This window comes from Talpa occidentalis, unplaced genomic scaffold (genome assembly GCF_014898055.3).
Source record: "Talpa occidentalis isolate TD23 unplaced genomic scaffold, MPIMG_talOcc4v2.1 talOcc4.6, whole genome shotgun sequence".
Lineage (NCBI taxonomy): Eukaryota > Metazoa > Chordata > Mammalia > Eulipotyphla > Talpidae > Talpa > Talpa occidentalis.
Window position 1 is genome coordinate 37,345,331 of NW_023604972.1, and position 19,975 is coordinate 37,365,305.

Consider the following 19,975-nt stretch of genomic DNA (forward strand, 5'->3'; position numbering starts at 1 on the left):
GGGTTATTGCATGACAAAAAGGAAAAAATTAAGGAAGAGATGATTGATAAATAGAATAATTGGTACTTAAATTGTGTAAGTGTTTTTGAGCATTACAAATTATATATATAACACATGGAATATATGTGGTATATACTAAAATACAGGTGGTAAAACACTATGCTTAAATATATATATAATTTTTATTTCATAGCTAATTTTTTTTAATATCATAAATCAGACATTAGCTGGTTTAAGTATGAGCTACACAGAACATAGCATTAAATTATGATCAATTATATGGCACCTTGAAAGCAAGTCAATTACAGAAGATTGAAAACATTATATGTTAGATCAGGACATTGACATACTACTTTCTATAATATAAAAACAGGTTAAAAGTACTAGTGCAGGGGCCTCCTTGGTGGTGCAAGGAGTTGAGATGCCGCACTGTGAGGCTATCTACAGCCACTGCAGCACGAGTTCGATTCCCTAGCCAGGGAGGTGACCCACATGGCACAGCAAGACCTCTTCTGTCTGGCTCGTTGCTCCCTTCAGCAGTGTATTTCAGTACATCTGCCTGTCCCCCACTCTGTCTCTTTTGAATCCTCTCTCACACACACACCCATCTTTGGCCTGCACCCTGCCTCTTGTATGCATAAATAAATAAATCTTTTAAAAAAAGTACAAGTGCAACACGCTGTTGTACCTGCTCCAATAACTCTTTCAATTGTGATGCATGAAGCTTCTATTTCCTTGGCAAATTCATGGACAGCTTGATTGGGATCTTCATAGGTATGTGGATCAATGTATGTTCTTACGCCTGGCAGTTTAACTGTAAAAATAAATGGGCATTAGCATAGATGTTCTTGTAAAGGCCGAGGGAAATAATAAACTTCTATTTACATGCATCTAGGTCTAAAATCCATGGTTCCTGGAAGTGCTTAACTGAGGACACATCTCAAATTACAGGAATCATTTGTACAACTATTTCAACTTTTAGAATTTCAGAAAGCTGAATTGTTGGAATGTACAAGAAATATATATGTGGCAACATTTTCCAACAAAAATATTCACAGTCAGTCTCTGAGGTAAATTAAAACATTTTTGTTCACTACATTAGATGATATAATGTTAGTGGTCTATTTGTTGCTCTGTTATCTTATATTTCACTTAAAATATCTTCATAGATGATTAATTTTGTTTTTTCAGAAAATATTTTAAAATAACTTTCCTGGTGATTTGATCCAATGAGACTGACATAGAAATCGAAAGAAAAAGAGAAGTTCTACTTCTCCATATATTTCTGTTATTACTTGGCCTTACCCAAGTCTGTAATGTTTTATGAACTTCAGTTTCATCACATCTGCAGACAACCAACATCACTTTTCACAGTGTTTTTGAGGATAAATAACAATAAACAAGTTAGGACTATAAATATGGACTCATGCTTTACAGTGTGAATTATAGCTTTAATGATTTTCACTTTTATGGTCTTGGCAGAAAAACCAAACCGAAATAAACTCTTCTTGTCATTACTTAGCAAATCAACTCACACTGTCCTATTTAAAATACAATAACTAGAACCAATTTAGGCTGATTTTTAAACTTCATTATTAATACTTGATATTTTGCATTTCTTAAAAGTAGTTTTTTCAAGGCATAAGTTGCTGCTGTAGAATCTGCTCAGGGAAATTCCTGCTAAAATACTAGAAGATGAAAAAACCTGCGAATTATACTGATTTCAATTGGGTGGTGTTACTTAATGATAGAGTTCTAGTGACTGTACTTATAATCATCAAAATTATCTGGAAATTTGGCTTATCAAGTGATAGATTTTAACATTAAGCAAAAGTTTTAATAACTATAATGAAGTATGCTTCAAAGAATTCAGTAAATATCCAGATGTTGCCTAGGACCAGCCAACAATGCACTGAGTCTACATGCTTTACAAAAATGTGACAGAACACTTAATTTCAACACAGATTTTTTTTTGGTCCATTATTATAAGTTTCCTACCTTGGAAAGAAACTAAAATAATAATAAAATCACCTCTATTTTTTTGTTTTGATTTTTTTATAATTTGCTTACTGTGCCCATTATGAAAATGCATCTTTTCCTCTTCTGGATCTTGTTTTGCTTTGCTGTAACCACACCGCCTGGAACAGAGTAAGCTACAATTAACCACATCTCAAGTTGGTGAATCACATCAAGCCCAGAAGCAAGAAATCTAATTGAAATGATGGTAACAAAAACTGGTTTTCACACTGGCAGTATGAAATAGCACCAATGCTCTTTGTGGATAAATTATATTTCCCCAACCAGTTTCTTACTTTTAGTACATCGTCAGATATCAACATACATCAGATATTTTTATGTTCCCTCTCTCTTTTGCCTTTTTTTTTTTTTTAAACTACTTTGGAGGCTTCCTTTCAGGATGAACTAACCAGTATGTCTCTAATCATTTCTTCCTTTGAGCATCTCTTTCTCTCTCTCTCTCTCTCTCTCTCTCTCTCTCTCTCTCTCTCTCTCTCTCTTTCTTGTTTTGATGTCTTTAGTACTTGAACTGGTTTTTCTACTTCCATCACTATCAAATTAACCACAACTTCCAACTCCCTAAGTTCCACACCACAAATCCTAGTCTCTTGCTTTTCTCAACTACATATTAATTTGCAAGTCCCCATTTTTTTTTGCAGCATTTTTTTATTATTTAGAAAAATCTGTCTTTCTAAAAGTTCACTAATGAAATACTCAGCCCTAAACATAATAAATGAAATCCCAAGCCACTTCCTTCTGATGTTTTTTGCTCCTCTCTTCTTTTGTATGGTCATTACCAAAGGTTCTCTATGAACTTCTCTGGTTCTCTCCTCTCAATTCCTCCATTTCCACGGTTTTGTTAATAACTTTTTCCCTCTGGTTTAATTTTTCTGTGAGTTATACTTTTATTTCTGATAGAGTTATTTTATGATAGTTATTTTGTGATAGTATTCTACTGGCATTCAAATTCAATAGATATGAAAAAGAAATCAGTATATTTTTTCTCTTTTCAATCTTCATTTGCCACTTTCTTTTTCTGTTAATAACATTGATTCCTAATGTAGCACACTTCTTTATCATATCTTCAAGTATATTAAAATTTTACCCTCCTATGGCCCAGATATTTCTCCATGTTTCCAACATTTGCATGTATTGCTTCCTCTACCTGGGATATTTTTCCTCACAATTTCCAATGCTCAAAGTTCAGTTCCATTTTCACATTCTTTTTTTTTGTCCTGATACTCCAACTAAATGCAGTCTTTCCTCCTCTCAACCTAGTAACTTTCTGTATCATTCTAAAATGCAACATAGTCATTTGAGTGTCATTTTTGACTCACTATTTGTTTGATTTTTGAATGGCAAAACCTAGCACTAATCTAAAATTTCTGAAGTGTCCTAACACCTGACTCAAAATTCACACTAAAATATCTGTCACACTGGGCCTCCCTCTTGGCGCTGTGTGTTGAGCACAGCGCCGTGAAGCTGTCCGCAGCCTCTGTAGCATGGGTTCGATTCCTGGCCAGCCAGAGAGATACCCACATGTCTTGGCAGCCCTCTCCTGTCTCTCCCACTGCTACCCTCAGCAGTGCTTTCAGTCCGTCTGCCTGTCTATGGTGAATCCTCTCACCCTCCTGCGCCACAGGCCTGTACCACAACTCTTGTATAAATAAAATAAATCTTAAAAAAAATCTGTCACACTGATGAATGAATGAATGAGCGAATGATATCTCCACAATGACAAGTATTCAGAGAGGGAATATGTTGATGAATACTGAGTTAATGCAGTACATGATTAGCCACATGACATTAAAACAACCAACCAAAATGAAAATATTTAAATTATTTTTAGTGAGCATCTAATAAAGAGATTTTACTATTCATAAGCTCTTATTGATTAAAAAACAAAGTTTTCATTTATTTCAGTTTAAAGAAATGAGACCAAATGGCAGACTGACAAAATATTTTTGTTAAGTTGGTTAAAAACTATTAAGTGATGTAAATTAAGTATCCATCAGACATGTATTGATAGAAATAGTTCCTTGATGACATATTCTTAAATTTTGTATATTTTGATATAAAAGTGAAACCCATTTTAGCCTCATTTCCTAGTGTGTAATTGCATATGTTATAAAAAATAATTAGTAATACAACCTATCTTTGTGCCAATTTTTATAAAAATACGATATATTCATTTTATCATGTTAAAGAACTGTCAATTTGTAAAGCATAGTTTCAAGTTCGTATAGCATTCTTGAGTAAGGAAAATACACAAAGTTGATCTGGTGACTTAAATTTTATTTATAATGCTTGCATACATTCAAGAGTCTTAAAAACATTTTGAAACATCTAACCTTTGTGAAATGGAGAAAAAATTACATAAAATCATAGTAAATTTATATTTGATCTTTTCAAGCTGACCTTTAAACTATTTTAATCCAATGTTCATAATTTTTGTATATACATATTATTCCTTCAATCTTTAAAGTGTATGCTTTAGATAGAAGTTACTGACACTTTTTTTTTACCAATATTCTAAATATAATTATGTGAAATCATCATGAGATTTTGTTATTCAATAATACTGACATATGCTGTAGGAATTCTAAAGAAATCTATAGAGTATACAAGTTTTTATAGCTTACATTAAAAACAAACATCCATTCCACCTTTTACTCTCCCACCTTCAAAAAAAGTAAGCTCTCAAACTTGAGTGCTCAAATAGTTCTTATCATTAAATAAACCTCATGCATATTTAAATTGCGTGCAAATTCCTCATATGACAGTGGATCTCTTCTAAAAAATGATTTGGGAATACCTTGTTGAGGAGTGTTTAACATTTAATACCTAGGGTGAGAGTCTGGAGGGCAGTAGAAAGGAGTTATTTTTTGACTCTTGGCATCTCAGGAGTTCTATAACATATACGGCTGCATGTCACATTAACATATAAAATTAAGTTTTGGAACCCTCCAAAGCATCATTAAAACAAGTCTCAGCAAGTTACACAAGTAAAGTGCAGCTGAGACTGGCATTCAAGCAGTTGTTCAGCCTTACTAACAATGCATTGTAGGAAGCCTTTTCTTTCAGTATCATCTTCTGTACCTGCTCCAGATGCACAATTTTAACCCATCAGATAGTCAATAAATATGTTATTCTGAACATAATGTATGTCTCCTACCTTCTGGAACTAAAATTTTTTCTGAATGGGAAAGAAACATTTTCTTCATTTTGCTTCAAATCACATTTTTTAATTTATGAATACAAGAACTGGGGTGTAGGCTAGAGGATGCGCAGGGTGAGAAGACTCACCAGAGACAGAGTGGGGATGCAGAACAGGAGGATCTACTGAAATACACTGCTGAGGGGAGCAGCGGTGAGTCAGGAGAGGTCTGCTGTGCCATCTGAGGGTTTGCTCCCTGGATGGGGATGGAACTCATGCTGCAGTGGCTGGAGATAGCTTGGTAGTGATCAGACTGTAACCCCTGCACCACCTGGAGACCCTCAAATTACAATTTTTTTTAAAGATTTATTTATTTATTTATACAAGCACTGGGTACAGTCAGAAGTGTGGGAGGGTGAGAAAATTCACTAGAGCCAGAGCAGGGAAAAGAACAGGCAGACTGACTGAAATACACTGCTGAGAGGAGCAGCGGGCGCGGCAGGAGAGGTCTACAAGCCATGTGGGACACTTGCTGGCGGCCAGGGATCGAACGGGAGCTGCAAAGGCTGCAGGCAGCTTCGCAGCAAGTGCTCAACAGTTGCACCACTAGGGGAGGCCCTCAAATTACAGTTTTAATAAGTTTTGATAGCACTGTACTAAAACTATATTATTTTTAATAGAGAAATCATTTCCTAGTCATTTATACTCATTTTCTTCTAGACAGCATTGTTTTGTTTTTAAGTAGTAATGGTAGACATGATAAATTATACTACATGTAGACATTATTAATATTCACTAATATTCATTTAAAAATCCTAGAGGATGCTTAGCATATAAATGTAACAATGATATTAAGATAATTTAAAAATCAATCCATTTCCCTCCATGATTATCCTAAAAATTTGGGTAACACATGCTTGATGATATTAAAACTAATTTAAAAATGTGTAAATTTGGATATTTGAAATTTCCATGATACAGGAGATAGTAAATAATAATATTTCTGTATGGGAGGATGTGCCAAAGAATAATTTAGTTTTTGGGTGTAAATTCAGGATGTGATAATAAATTAGAAGAATGTCAAGCCTTTCACAGTACCAGGCAATGCATGGAATCAGTAATTTACTAAATGACACTCTGATGATAAAAAAGATGAGTGAATGGGTTAGCCAAAGGGGACTGTAGATCCCTGTTCAACAACAGCTTATAAAATGGTCAGATTTTTCCACCTCTTTTGCTTATAAACACAGAGCACTTTTTTCATCTTGATTCTAAATAGTTGGGAGAGGGGTACAATGGTGAGAGGAGTACCTTTGCATTTGATTTCTTGAAGAGAATAGTCTCCTGTTAAGAAATGGACATTTTATATTATTCCTATATTTTCCAGAATGATTAAGAAATATTTGCCTATGCTTTATATAAAAATACTCATAAGGTAACAAGTTACAGCAAAAATTAGAATATTTATGCATATGTGTATGAGTGTGTGTGTTTGTATACTTTGCTTATGGAAAATAAAAATTATTTTTATGGTAAGCCTCTTTCAAAGCAATATATGCCATATATTTCTCCATATATGCACAGTGTTATATTCTGACATAATAATGACCTCAAACATTGCATAAGTGTTGTATTTATATATTAACTGTTGAAATCTTGAAAAGAATAAATTACAACTTTTTTGGAAATATTTTTGCTTTTCACTTAAGTGTTATCTTCAATTGAACAAAGATAGTATTATTAAAAGTTTAGTCAACTCAACCTGATAAAGTAAAGAAGTATATGAATATTAATTTATTAACATATCTAATAAAACTGTCTAAGATTCTTTTTTTGAGACAACGTGCTTTAGTAAGAATGTAAATAAATATGCATTAAAATGGGAGATTGAGCATTTAGGCTGTCATGTTAGCAGGATCTTAAGACATTCATATATCCTTTATTTTTATAGGAGGGTGCTGGGATTTTCAATTCTTTATAGAGATTTTGGTGATACAAGAAATGCAACTGATGCTTATTATTTAGAGAAAATCCTCAAATGTACTTCTCAAGGAAAATGATACACTTTCCTTGGAAATTGGAATGGAATGATAATTATATGAGACAAAATTATAGCACAGCTGGTAGGTTCTTATCTTACCTTCTATAAAGGTTACTAACCATCCTGTACTAATGGCAATGTGTGGAGCTTACATTTCTTATTTTATGTTTTATGTACATTTTTTATTTACATATTCTAAAAAAACTCTTATTGAATAACACCTTCCAAAATAGTATAGCACATATGAATGTGTAAATATTCCATTATGAAATTCTTCAGTTCCTATTAGATTTAACAATAATAGGAAAACCTGAACAATTTCAAATGCATCAAAAAACTGATAAATTATAGAATTTTCAGGGTTAAAGTAAACTTTATTGACTTAGAGTTTTGGTATAATAATTGTCACAAAGTAGGACATGTAAGGATTATGTCTACCTGTTTTCAAAAAAATTTGTTCAGTGCTAGCAAAGGTAATTTTCTATTAATTTTTAAACCACTTCTTGGACATGACCACTAAATTTCTCAATAAGAATAGGTCCAATTAAATATCTCTTAGACTCTGAATTTCCATGGATAGTATAAAAAGGAATTTCAGAGTCATTCAGAACTATATTTTACCTAGCAAGTCTTCAATTGGAATTTAATATATTTTATATATTGCAGACAAGCTTCACATATGCATGGTACAAGGACTTTATATAAATGAAAGTCTAGGATTAATATTATAGGCCATGATTTTATTCTATAAGCTGTTTCCCAAAATGTATAAATGGGAATAGTACTCTACATAGTTCCCTGGCAGAAAACTCATAAAGATAAGTGAAATAATCTCTGTTAAGTATATTTGAAAATAAAAATCTGCTTCAAATTTCAAGATATTCTCAGTAAAATAGAGAAAAAAATGATAGTAAATTGAAAAATTAAGATAATAGTTAATGTTTGAATAAAGTTTCATGATCATTTTGGTTGAAAAAATTTGTTTTAATATTTGTGTTATGAGAGAAACTAGAGTTTATCCTTTAATATGCTTATTAAAAATATTTAAAATGAAAAAAAGCAAGTTTCTAAAACGAGGTTGATTTTATAAAAATCACAGAGAAATGAAGAGAATATGAATTGCACCTCTCTATTTTCATAATAATAATAAAGTTTGTCTTGCCATTTGAACACCTCAGAAGTAGTAAATGTCATAAAAACATTGAAAAAATGAAAACTAATGATGAAGAAAAAAGCCTGATAGAAGTTTGAATTTAAGAAATGTAAGCAAAAGCTACCTTGGGAAAAAGGTATCTTTCATATGGATATATAATAAAAATTAAGTCATGAATATACATTTTTAAGTGTAACCACAAATGAATATCAAGGGATCAATGATGACATTGTTTTAGAAACTGTACACATTAATATCTTAAAACAATCAATTCATAACTAAGTAGTCATAAACATATTTTTTTCTTGTGCAATGAGACAATAATTAGTGTGTTAAACCAGCTGTAATGGCATGAAGTCAAAGATCAGTGATAAAACATATCTGTGCTGAAAATGTAGCAGTCATAGGGATAGGGTAATTAAAACTTAGGCATCTGGATTTTATTCAGAAATATTACAAATGTATCTTTTATCACTGTGTAAATTGCAGTCAAACCAAGAAGACTATTTAAAATATTAATATTATATTTGTAGGTAAGTATGTATAGATTTCTTAATAAAGTAGACAACTAGAGTGATGAAAATAATTTGAGATCAAAGGTGGCAACAGGTAATTAGCAGTTACATTTTATAAATGACACACCATTCATTTGAACAAGAGTGGAACATGGTTTTCTGGTGGGAAATAGAGTACCACTCAAAAATTCAGGAGCTTGCAGAAGTTTAAATACAGTTGAACTCCAGAATCTATATCAATAGTATTGAAATTATGCTTTCAGACCAATAGATTTTCACAAGGTATAACAAGTTGTCCCTAAAAACCAGTGTATTTATACTTCATCCTATCCCTTAATTTCCATTATTTATTTTTATTTTTTATTTTGTGTACCTTAATCTAAATATATAGTGTCTTTAACTGAAAGCACATAAACAGTTGAAATTATAACATGGAGAATCATAAGGCATAGCAATAAAAATATTTTTAGCTACCATCCTTGCCTAGTAATAACCTTGGGCAAATTTCTTACTGTCCAATTTTATGTAATCTCAATTAAAGTTGCTTCTTTTTTTAATTTATTTTTTAACTAAGAATATATTTTTAAAAATTCTGACTCCTTCATAAATCTCTCCATGAAAACTTGACCTTTTTTATGGGTATCTAAGCACATTTGTGGCTAATCATTTTTTGCACACATGCAAAAATATGCATCCACACACAAACACACTCAATACCCCGCAATTACTAATTATTTAAAGAAAGATATTAGGAAAAATTTTTGATAACTCAGGTTTCCTGGTGCTCTTTGAAGGAAGTATCCTGCCTCCCCATTTTTTCTTGTTTCTTTTTTTTTTTTTTTTTGATTTTTAACAAATTCTTAAAACCAACTACACAAAATTCGGTACTTCATAACTTCATAACAAAATTTCTCAGTGATCTTGATCTGAAGTCTTGTCACCTAACTTTGTGTATATAATCATACCAACATTTCTTAATTATCACTTAAATTATTTTCAAAGAATATATTCAATCATCATTTGTGAATAGACACATTTGTAATAATAGAGAAGAGCTCAGACATTTTGAAATCTTTTAATTTCATTATTTCCCCCTTTTTGAAATACCATTCATGAATATATGTATGATAGGTTTTGCCCATAAAATATAATACCTATACATTAAAAGTGCCTATACAGAGGAAAATAATACTACTTATTTTAAAAAGCAAATATTTAAAATCTGGTCAAAGCTACATTTTGCCAATACTCTTTCTAAGCTATGGCAATGAGTAATCTTTGAGGTATACTTTAAGTTAGGCCTGACATGTCAGTCTCTTTTATTTATTTATTTATTTATTTATTTATTTATTTATTTATTTATTTATTTATTTATTTATGCTAGCACTGGGTACAGTCAGAAGTGCAGGAGGGTAAGAGAATTCACCAGAGTCAGAGCAGGTATCAGAACAGACAGAAGGACCGAAGTACACTGCTGAGGGGAGCAGCGGGCATGGCAGGAGAGGTCTGCACGCCATGTGGGACCCTTGCTGGCGGCCGGGGATCCAACTGGTGCTGTGGAGGCTGCGGGCAGCTTTGCAACCCAGGGTTCAACCCCTGAGCCACCGGGGAGGCCCATGTCAGTCTCTTTTCATTCTAAATGCAAACTCTTACTGCTACAGAGGTTTATTTCTTAAAATAACTACATTCAAGAGCTAAGTCAATGGCAAGTCAATGATCATTTTTTAGTTTTTCACAGAACAGTAAAAAAATATCAGGGTACAAAGCTGTGTATTTTATACTTTCGTCATTGCCAGATTTCCATTTTTATTTGGGTTGTGAGTGAAACCCCGTTCATCTAAGAATTTTTTGAGTAATATAAATAATTTGGAATAAATATATGCTTATAAGTTAACTTTTTTTAAGATTTATTTATTTATGCATACAAGAGCTGGATATAGGCCAGAGGTATGCGTGTGGAGGGGAGGGAGTGGTTGAGAGGATTCACCAGAGACAGTGGGAAGCAGAACAGATGGATCTACTGAAATACACTGCTGAGAGGAGCAGTGGGTAGCAGGCAAGACAAGAGAGGTCTGCTGAGCCATGTGGGTCACCTCCCTGACTGGGCATCGAACTCATGCTGCAGTGGCTGTGGATAGCTTCATAGTGCTAAGATTTAACCCCTTGTGCCACCAGGGAGACCCCTGTATATTAACTTTAAAACTTTTTTTTCAAATAATTTTTTTTAAAGCATTGAGGAAAAGATCTCTGAATTATTTTAACCTTTGTTTACTCTTTCTTCTTAGAAGATCATAGATAACCATTCCACCATTGCTTGAGTCTGCACATGCATGTACACTCATTCACACCATATTTTTGAATAAATAAGTATTAATTTACACCTAGAGAATAAAAATAACAATTTAAAATGCCCAAGGATACTCCATAATTCTCTAAAGTGCATTTAAGAATATCTTTTCTTGGCAAATTTTGACAACAAATAAGTCAACATAAAAGTGAAGAAATTTAGACTCTTTAATATGAAAAGAACTTAACTTTTTATAAGGTAGCTCACTATCATGTTGTAATCCCTCTAAATTTTTAACACAGTTTTCTGTTATGTTCTAGTCTACATTTTTATAGGTGCATACACATATGCATATGTTTGTATATGTATATATGCATATACATATATTTAGGATTTACATTTATAAATAATTCAGCATTTGTAAACACCCCATTTCATCACTGATCCCAAAATTGTGTATCTTTTTCACTTTGCTGTTATCAAATTAGGAATACCATTATTAATATGTGAAATAATTCAAGTTTAAAAAAAATTAAGTAACTGTTTGCAATTACATGTGGTTCTGTCCTCCAATACACCTGTATCCACAATGAATATGAAAAGAGAATATTCCAGTCATGTTATGGTCATTATATGGTTCCAACAGACAGAAAAGGTGACTTCATCTCAACATAAGTAGTATTCTACTTCCATGTATGATATGGTTTAATCTTAATGGAACAACAAAAACTGGGACATGCTAAACGTAAACAGATACTTCAATCTTACAACTTTCTGGTTTAAATCAGGACCACCATTAAAGCCTTGGAGGTATGAATGCTTAACAGAGGATTGATGTGCTACATGTATATTTTATTGGAAATCATCATGGGATCACTATGGGAATTGGTTTCATCCTACTCTTCTGTTAAGGTATAACCAGTGAACTAACTGGTAAAATGTTCACAAATGGAAAAAAAAAAAGGAATGCTGACAGTAATACAGATAGGTGGGACATCACATAGGCGTGAACGTGGGAGGGGAACACTAACCATATTAGGCTTGGATGGGCAACAGCGCACAGGGAAGAAGCCCTCCCACAGCCACATTCGCAGCAACTGAAAAGCAAACAAGAGAGCCCAAGATAAGGAAGAGATCCTACTCCCTCAAAATAGTATAAGAAACTATGAATTTAGACAGGTGTCTGCTTTGCTTTCAAAATCAAAAATCCCTAAATCCATACAATTAATGTTTTTCCACAATGCCTTTAAATAAAGAAGCATTTTTATGGATTGAAGATATAAAGAGCTACATTGAATAGCTATTTTTATTCTATTTAAAATGCTTATTCAGAAGGAAATATAATGAGCTAATGCATTTGATTATGTAATTAATCTAGACATACAAATAAAGATGTAAGCCCATTTAAATATATATTTTTCTCAGAAAGTTGCAATATTTATATTCGGAAGACATTCTCAATAATTCTTTAAATATGTTTTGCATTGAAACTACAAATTTAGGAGGAGAATAATGGCTTGTTTCGATTTACTGATTCTTATGTCAGTGGCATTATTTATCATAGAATATTGACTATGTTATGCTTACGTGACATGACTTCTTCAATTACTTAAGGAAGACTACAGTTTAAATTAGCATGTTCATAGTTAAAAATGCATTTTAAATATATATTGCAGAGCTATTGTTATGTAAAAAATCACACTATATATATTATACAAGCATTTTTCTGGATATTGCAACCTGAAGATTCTTTTATGTTTTCTATATATTAGTAGTAAAAAAAAATTCCAGAAATTACCAAGTAAATTGTATTTTAAAGTGATAGAAACCATATAAATTGATGGTAGAATATAACATAAAAGTATCTCATGCTTCAATGCATCTTCCATTTTTTTATGAATAGCAATTACATTATTTCAAAAGAACTATGGAATGAGCTCAGTAATGATACCATATACCAGCAAGCCAGGGCTTTTGTCCAAAATCTGTTTAATTACTTAAAATGTATCTATTTTATTTTATATCAAACAAGGAGAGGAAATTAAGATACACACATCTAACAAATTTTGAAATGCTAGTGAAGGCAGACAAATATTTCCAAATTAAATTCCAATGGATCTTTTTCAAAGGAAAGGTAGGCAATGCTCCATATATTTTCTTTGGAAACTGATGATGCTAAAATTTTTAGTACTACAGTGTCTGAATAATCAGTCACTAAAATAGGATACTAGTAAAATAAAATGGGCTACTATAACATTTATTTCCAGTATGAATATTCATTGTAATATATTTTAAAGAATATGCCAAATAATTATTTTCACTGAATAGATAATGAAAGACAAAACTGTAGTACAAATATTTAAAGAGTAGGTAAAACACCTGTAACATACTTAAATATTTCTTTAAAATTACTTTTATGTCTTAATGTCTTAAATAGTTACTGAATTCTTACATAAATTAGCTTTCCTCTATTTCTGTTTGTATCATCGCTCAATTAGGGGTTGGAAAACTACAACCCATGGGCCAAATCTAGTCTAACACTTATTTTCTAACAGTATTGTTGAAACACAGCCATAATCATCACTTGTTTTTTTGTTTTTTTGTTTTTTTATGGCTTCTTTAATGTTATTATAGCAGAGTTGAGTAATTGTGAATGAATGTATGTCCTGCAAAGCCTATATTTATTATCTGACCACTTTAAAAAAAGTTTGCTTTCCTCTTTTCTTATATTGTAGGTTTCTTGAGATGAGGATACTTCCTTGATTTATTTTATTCTTAGTAGTTTAAACAAAAGGAATAACACATTAAAAACTGTCAATGTATTACTGTAACTGTTATTAATAGTACAAATTATCTTAATTATTTATTTTTATTAATATTTTTATTAAAGTAACATTGGTTTACAATACTGTATATGATTCAGAAATATTTTAATTAAATTTAATTAAAATATGAAATCACATAAAATAAAATACTTGTATTTCTATTTCTTGAGTCATTGCTTTAGATTTTGTAGTGATACTTCCTCTGACTTGTTCTAAGATGGCATAAGTAAATTACCTTCGATAACTTAAATTCTTTATGCTTCAATTTGATAGTTATAAAATTAAAACAAAAGCAGCTCTCTTTCCAAGATCATTCACCTGTGACTATGCAGGTGCCTCTCTTTTTCCTAATAAACCTGTATTAGATTAGATTTGCCACATCATATATTTTGGGATAAAAGTGATAGCTATTATTCTTAGTAATATAATCAAAGTAATAGAATAGATTCTCATTATCTCAGAGGAATTTATTCTTTTCATGATCTATATAATATTACCATATTAACTATTTGCATTTATAACTAAATAACTAATTACATTCAGAAAAAATCATGTAAATGCAGAATGGCCAGTGTACCTAAAAAATTATTTCTGCAAAGTACATTTTTAATGATTTAGTAAGTAGAGAAGAGTATATATTAATATGTTGTTAAGAAATTAAAACTGAATTTCCTTTTCTATGACTATATGAAAGGGAAAAGTAATCCCCCAAATAACTCTTTCAACTCTTTTTAAGTAAAATCTGATGCTGTCCCAGTAACATTCTGACACCAGGTGGTATAAGGAACATGTTATTTTTTTTAATCAATAAAATGTTTGAAGAAGTATAGGTTGAAAATGCTTCCAAACCTCAGTGATAATTTGGAAATAGAAACGAAAATGTACTAGAAATAGCAACCATCTAATTGACATGAGCTATATTTCAACACTCGCTACACCTGCATTTCTATCTGCTTTTAACACCTGGAAGTCTGTCAGTAAATGCATGTAGCTATAACAAGATCATTATTATCCAAATTTAAAATAGTTTAGCCCTTGCAGGCTTAATATCAAAAAACTGTTGGCCCTTGTTTTAACAAGATATTGGATTTGTCCTTTAGAAGATTAAAATATGATAACAGAAGCTTTCCAGACACAAAGAAGATTCAAACAAAATTATTTTAGCCAGGACTTATACAGAGTTGATCAATATATGTATAAAGTGTGTCAATGTAAGTTAAATAACCTCGGTCCAACTGAAACAAGGTGATTATACCTCTGGGGAAGAAATTCTCAAAGATACTTGATCAGAGAAGCAAGACTAAAGGTTGGATAAATGATGACAAATTAATAAGCAAGAGATCATACAAATGGATAAGAATAACATTGAGCTTTCAATAGATAAGAGATAAAAGCAGAAAGAGTATTTTCATAAAAGAAATATTTTACATAGAACATATTTTCAACTTACTGATTAAAGACAAGGCTGTAAAATTTACACATTTTAAATAAAACTCCAAATTACTGTGCTCAGTGCTGAAGAAGACAGAGCGGAATGTGTGTCCTCAGCCTTGGCAGACCACATTGAATAACGGTGTAAATACTTTATAAAACAATATTCCAAATCCTATTTAAAGGTGACTGTCCTCACCTTTAACACCATTGTGTAGAAAAATTGTTAAGATCAAACAAAGCATGGTCTTGGATGTGTCCATTACTAAATGCACAGCTTTGTGTAAACTCAGCATTGATGTAGGTGAAATAATAGACACTATACCACATTAGGTTGCTTTGAAGAATGAGTTTGATAATACATGTAAGCTCTCTGCATTGTCCTGGGTTCACAGTCAGTACTTTAGAAGTTTTTTAACTGTTAAAATTATAATAATGTGGTCTTAGGGCAAAAGGTGGAGTATAGATAATATGAATGAGGATGGCCATTGATTTTAAACTAAATGACTCATGTATATTTTATAGTAAATAAAATATGTTTATGGAGTCATAATGCAATGAAAATTAATACGATATAATGTTATTCTTTTAAATTAGGTAAAAGCTAGTGTGCAGAGAAATAAAATAATTGCTAAAATTTATACCAACCCTCTATGAACTATTGTTTATGTTACATTAGCTAGCATTACAGAACAATTTTAGTTTTCTCTGATTTCATTTTTGGTGATTATCCTGAGTAACTCTGAGAAGAATGCCAGCTCTACAACACATCCTCGGATTGACATGCACAATCCAATCACTAACCCCAAGCTGTAGTTTAGACAAACTGGAATATTCATTATTATTACAGTTCTGTTTTGTTTTTTAACCAGATCGCTGCTTCATTCTAGTTTCTTATTCCTTCTCAAAGATTACTGGTGTCTCACTATTACTTGCTAGGATATTCTGCCAAATACTGACCTACTGAGCACAAGCCACTGGTAGTTAAGATTTGAAACATTAGTAGATCTCTCAGCCTTACCTGATCAAGTTCCAAGTCTGCCACTCTCATATCTTGCTTTATTGTGAATAAATAATATGTCTGCCCCTTATTCTAATACAGATCTCCTAAAAGCCTTGTAAATAGAGGGGCAAAAAGATCCTTTTGTTCTAATATTTAGTCTTTGATGCCATGTCCTAACAAAAGCTTCTAATTTCCTTGTAACTTTCTGTGACATGAGCAATGGAAGTTTCTTGTGTTCTAATATACGGTCTTTAATCCAGGTTGACAACCAAAGCTCCTATATCTTTTGAAATGGCTTGGGTCATAGGTGATCTTGTTCCAATGAAGTGACCCCTGAATAGGGGCTTTTCTGAAAAGAATTTCTGGGACTTAGGAATATTACACTAATAAAAGTAAAAAGAAAATTGGAGGAGAATTGTCTTTAGACAACAATTCAATTGGTTTATTTCTGAAACTATAATAATGAATCACCACACTTCCTTAATTATTCCAATGACCTAAAGATCATTATAAAACAGGCTTTTATTTCACAGGTAAAGGCATGTATGTAGCAACTAGCAAATGGTATTGATATGTTTGATTCAGTTTGTTTATTACACTCTGTATTTGGGAACTCCATTATTTCACTAAATATTAACCATCTTTTCTGTGAGTTTTTGTTGCAAGAGTAAACATAATCATTCTCATTATTAGCAAACATTTACTGAGAAATGATGGGCAATGCTTTAAGGATAAGTAATTATGTAAAAAATCACTTTTTGTTCACATTATGCAATGATTTTAAACCTGACTACAGATTGGAGACACCTGGGGAGCTTAGGAAAAAAAAAAAACAAAAAAAAAAAAAACAATGCCCAGGTCTCATTCCAGAACACTGAATCAGAACATCTTGGCTGGGGGACATAGGCATCATCATTTTTCAACAGTTGCTAGGTGATGCTATATTTCTTCCAGATTGAGAACCACTGATCCACTAGGTACTCCATAAATACTTGTATTAAATGATATGTTTTGTAATAGTCTTAAGGGAATCTACTTAATGGAAAAAAAAAAGGGAAAGATTTGTAATTACCATATTAATGGCCTGCATGTTAATAAAAACTTCTAAAATGCCTGGAGGTGCATAAAAACAATTTGTTCTCTGGTAAGTACTTTAAATAGTTCTCCTGCAATTGGTTCACAGTATCAATTTATATTATCTACAAATGAAGACTGCCTGTTAAGTAACTGTAAATTTCATCTTTTCTCTATCCTTTTAAACTGTAATTTTATTTTCCTAACATTTATTTTTACAGGTTCCACTTAATTGCAAGTTTCACATTTAATGACTAACATTTTGGCATTTCTCTATTTTCACACTACCTATTTCAGTTATCTAGAAGTCATACTACCTCAATCAAAACAACAAAACTGTAAAATTATCTTTATTAAGTATCCCCATTTTGCTCTTCTGAGCTACTAGGTAACACACTTATACAAAGTTACAAGACAATAAAACTCAGTTTTCTCCACAGGTTTTTTAGGAGAAACTTCAGGAAGTAATGAATATTTGATATAAAAATTTTCATTTTGAACTATTACTGAGGTAGAGTAAACCAGCACCATATATATAATATATGATATATATATGTCACATATGGTATGTATGACATATCATATGTGTGCTATATATAATTGTTTGAAGTATGAATTATTCATATATGTTTATTTTATTTGTGGTATGAGAAAGCACATGCCATAGATCTACAGGAAGGAATGGTGATGGGAGTGGGGAGGGTCACAGTCAGAGGTTGTAGAAGGCCATGCGTGCAGACCTATGGTTTCAAGGAGCCGTGGAAAATTGGACACCCCATGTGCACCCATGCCTACATGCTTTTCCCACAGCAAACTTCAACCAATTCACAGAAATACTCTTTATACTCCAGGTCCACCACTAATTTACCACTTCTGTAACAATATTTCTGTACTGTCAAGACAAACATATCCTTTCCTCTATTCTATTCTCACATCAATTTGTTAAAAATATAACACTAATAGTGTTTTATTAAAATTATCTGATTGCATGACTCTCTCACTATTAGATTGTGCTACAAAAGCAAGAAGCATGTCAGACAAATCTCATCACAAAACATTCTTCAGTGTACCAATGTCAGAAAAATCTACTTTAGTGAGCCTATAACAAAAGAGATGTTACATGGTCCATCAAATACTTTTGCAAAACAAAACTCTCCAGTGTAATTTCTGAACAGAAAATTGGATTGTTTTACTTTTTTATATTGTTTAAACTTTTTATATTGTTCATACTTAGTAATTAAATGGCAGCATTATTAATTATGCTCTTACATGTATAGATGTAAATATGTACATTTGCATTTATATATGCATGAAAATATATAAATATGTATATACATATATTAAGCTTTAATTTAGATATGATCAATAAAACAATAATACTAAAAATATTTGGTCTAAATAACTGTATCATGGATATATTATGTTTTGGTTTAAAACTTCTGAAAGCTCAACTTTGTCCTCAAGTAGCAAGTAAGTAATAAGATATTGTATGCAAGGCAGGCTACAAATTTTCAATATGCTCTCTTACCTCAAAACTGTAGACAGGCAGGGAACAGATAGATTTTGCTATTAAGAACCACTAAATGTGCAGAAAATAAACAAACCTAGAATTCAATTCAACTTTATCTTATTTCCCCTTCTACTTTTTTTTAATAAATTTTATTTTTATATTCCCCATACAATTGCAATCCCCTTGTTTTGACCCCAATCCCTCCCCTTCCTGTCCCTCAGCCCCCACAGAGTGTCTCTGGTTCATAGTTTTTGTTGATTTTGATATTTTCTTTCTTATAGTTATTAATTTTCCTGGTCCCTTATTTAAGTTTTCTAGATTCCTTCTACTTTTTTTTTCCCTGTTATGAATCCACTTTTCTTCTTTGGCATTATAAAGACATACAGTTTCATAAACTTTTGATAAATCAAAATCCTTCTTAATTTTTCTTTCCATCCTTCAAAATTATTGTTTCTTTAACAAACCAATAAAATTTAAGGTGATACTGATTTGAGCTAGTTAATATCTGATCACTTAAAATAAATTCACAGTATCTTTATTTCCAAGATGCACATTCTGAGGTTTTTTTTTTTTTTTTTTTAACAATGGAGTAATGTTGGTTTATGTCATTGTTTGTATTTTGGGAGTATTTGATCTTATTAACAAAGTGCACACATCACCAGTCCATTGTGCTCTCTCCCTACTTTGTTCTTGCCTCTCTCCCTCTGGATTCCTCAGTTCTAGAATCAGTTTTCAAGGGCCAGTTTTTCAGTTTGACTTTATCTGACTATACTTATGTTATTTTCTCCTATTTTATTTTTTAAAAATACTGAACACAAAATTTATTAAAAAGCTTGTATTACTATTCTGAAATGTAAGAAGTGAGTGATGGAATATATAAACGGACAATGTTCAGACTAAATGACTGCAGCAACCAGTCCTACAAGCCAAAGTACAACTTCTGTAGCAATCAACTCCAATGAT

The 19,975-nt window shown here is 31.7% G+C and overlaps 1 protein-coding gene across 7 annotated transcripts in view; it reads right to left on the reverse strand.

Moving 5' to 3' along the window:
- The window catches only part of EPHA5 (EPH receptor A5), a 323,325-nt gene that overhangs the window by 42,572 nt on the left and 260,778 nt on the right, over positions 1-19,975 (reverse strand). For 5 of the 7 annotated variants that reach the window (XM_054688279.1, XM_054688278.1, XM_054688284.1 and 2 more), the window contains 3 exons: positions 12,201-12,266; positions 2,071-2,138; positions 689-814 (listed from right to left, as the gene is read on the reverse strand). In XM_054688279.1, coding sequence (XP_054544254.1) covers positions 689-814; positions 2,071-2,138; positions 12,201-12,266 — 260 coding nt within the window. The remainder of the gene's footprint in view (positions 1-688; positions 815-2,070; positions 2,139-12,200; positions 12,267-19,975) is intronic. The other 2 variants (XM_054688281.1, XM_054688280.1) reach the window with 1 other exon arrangement.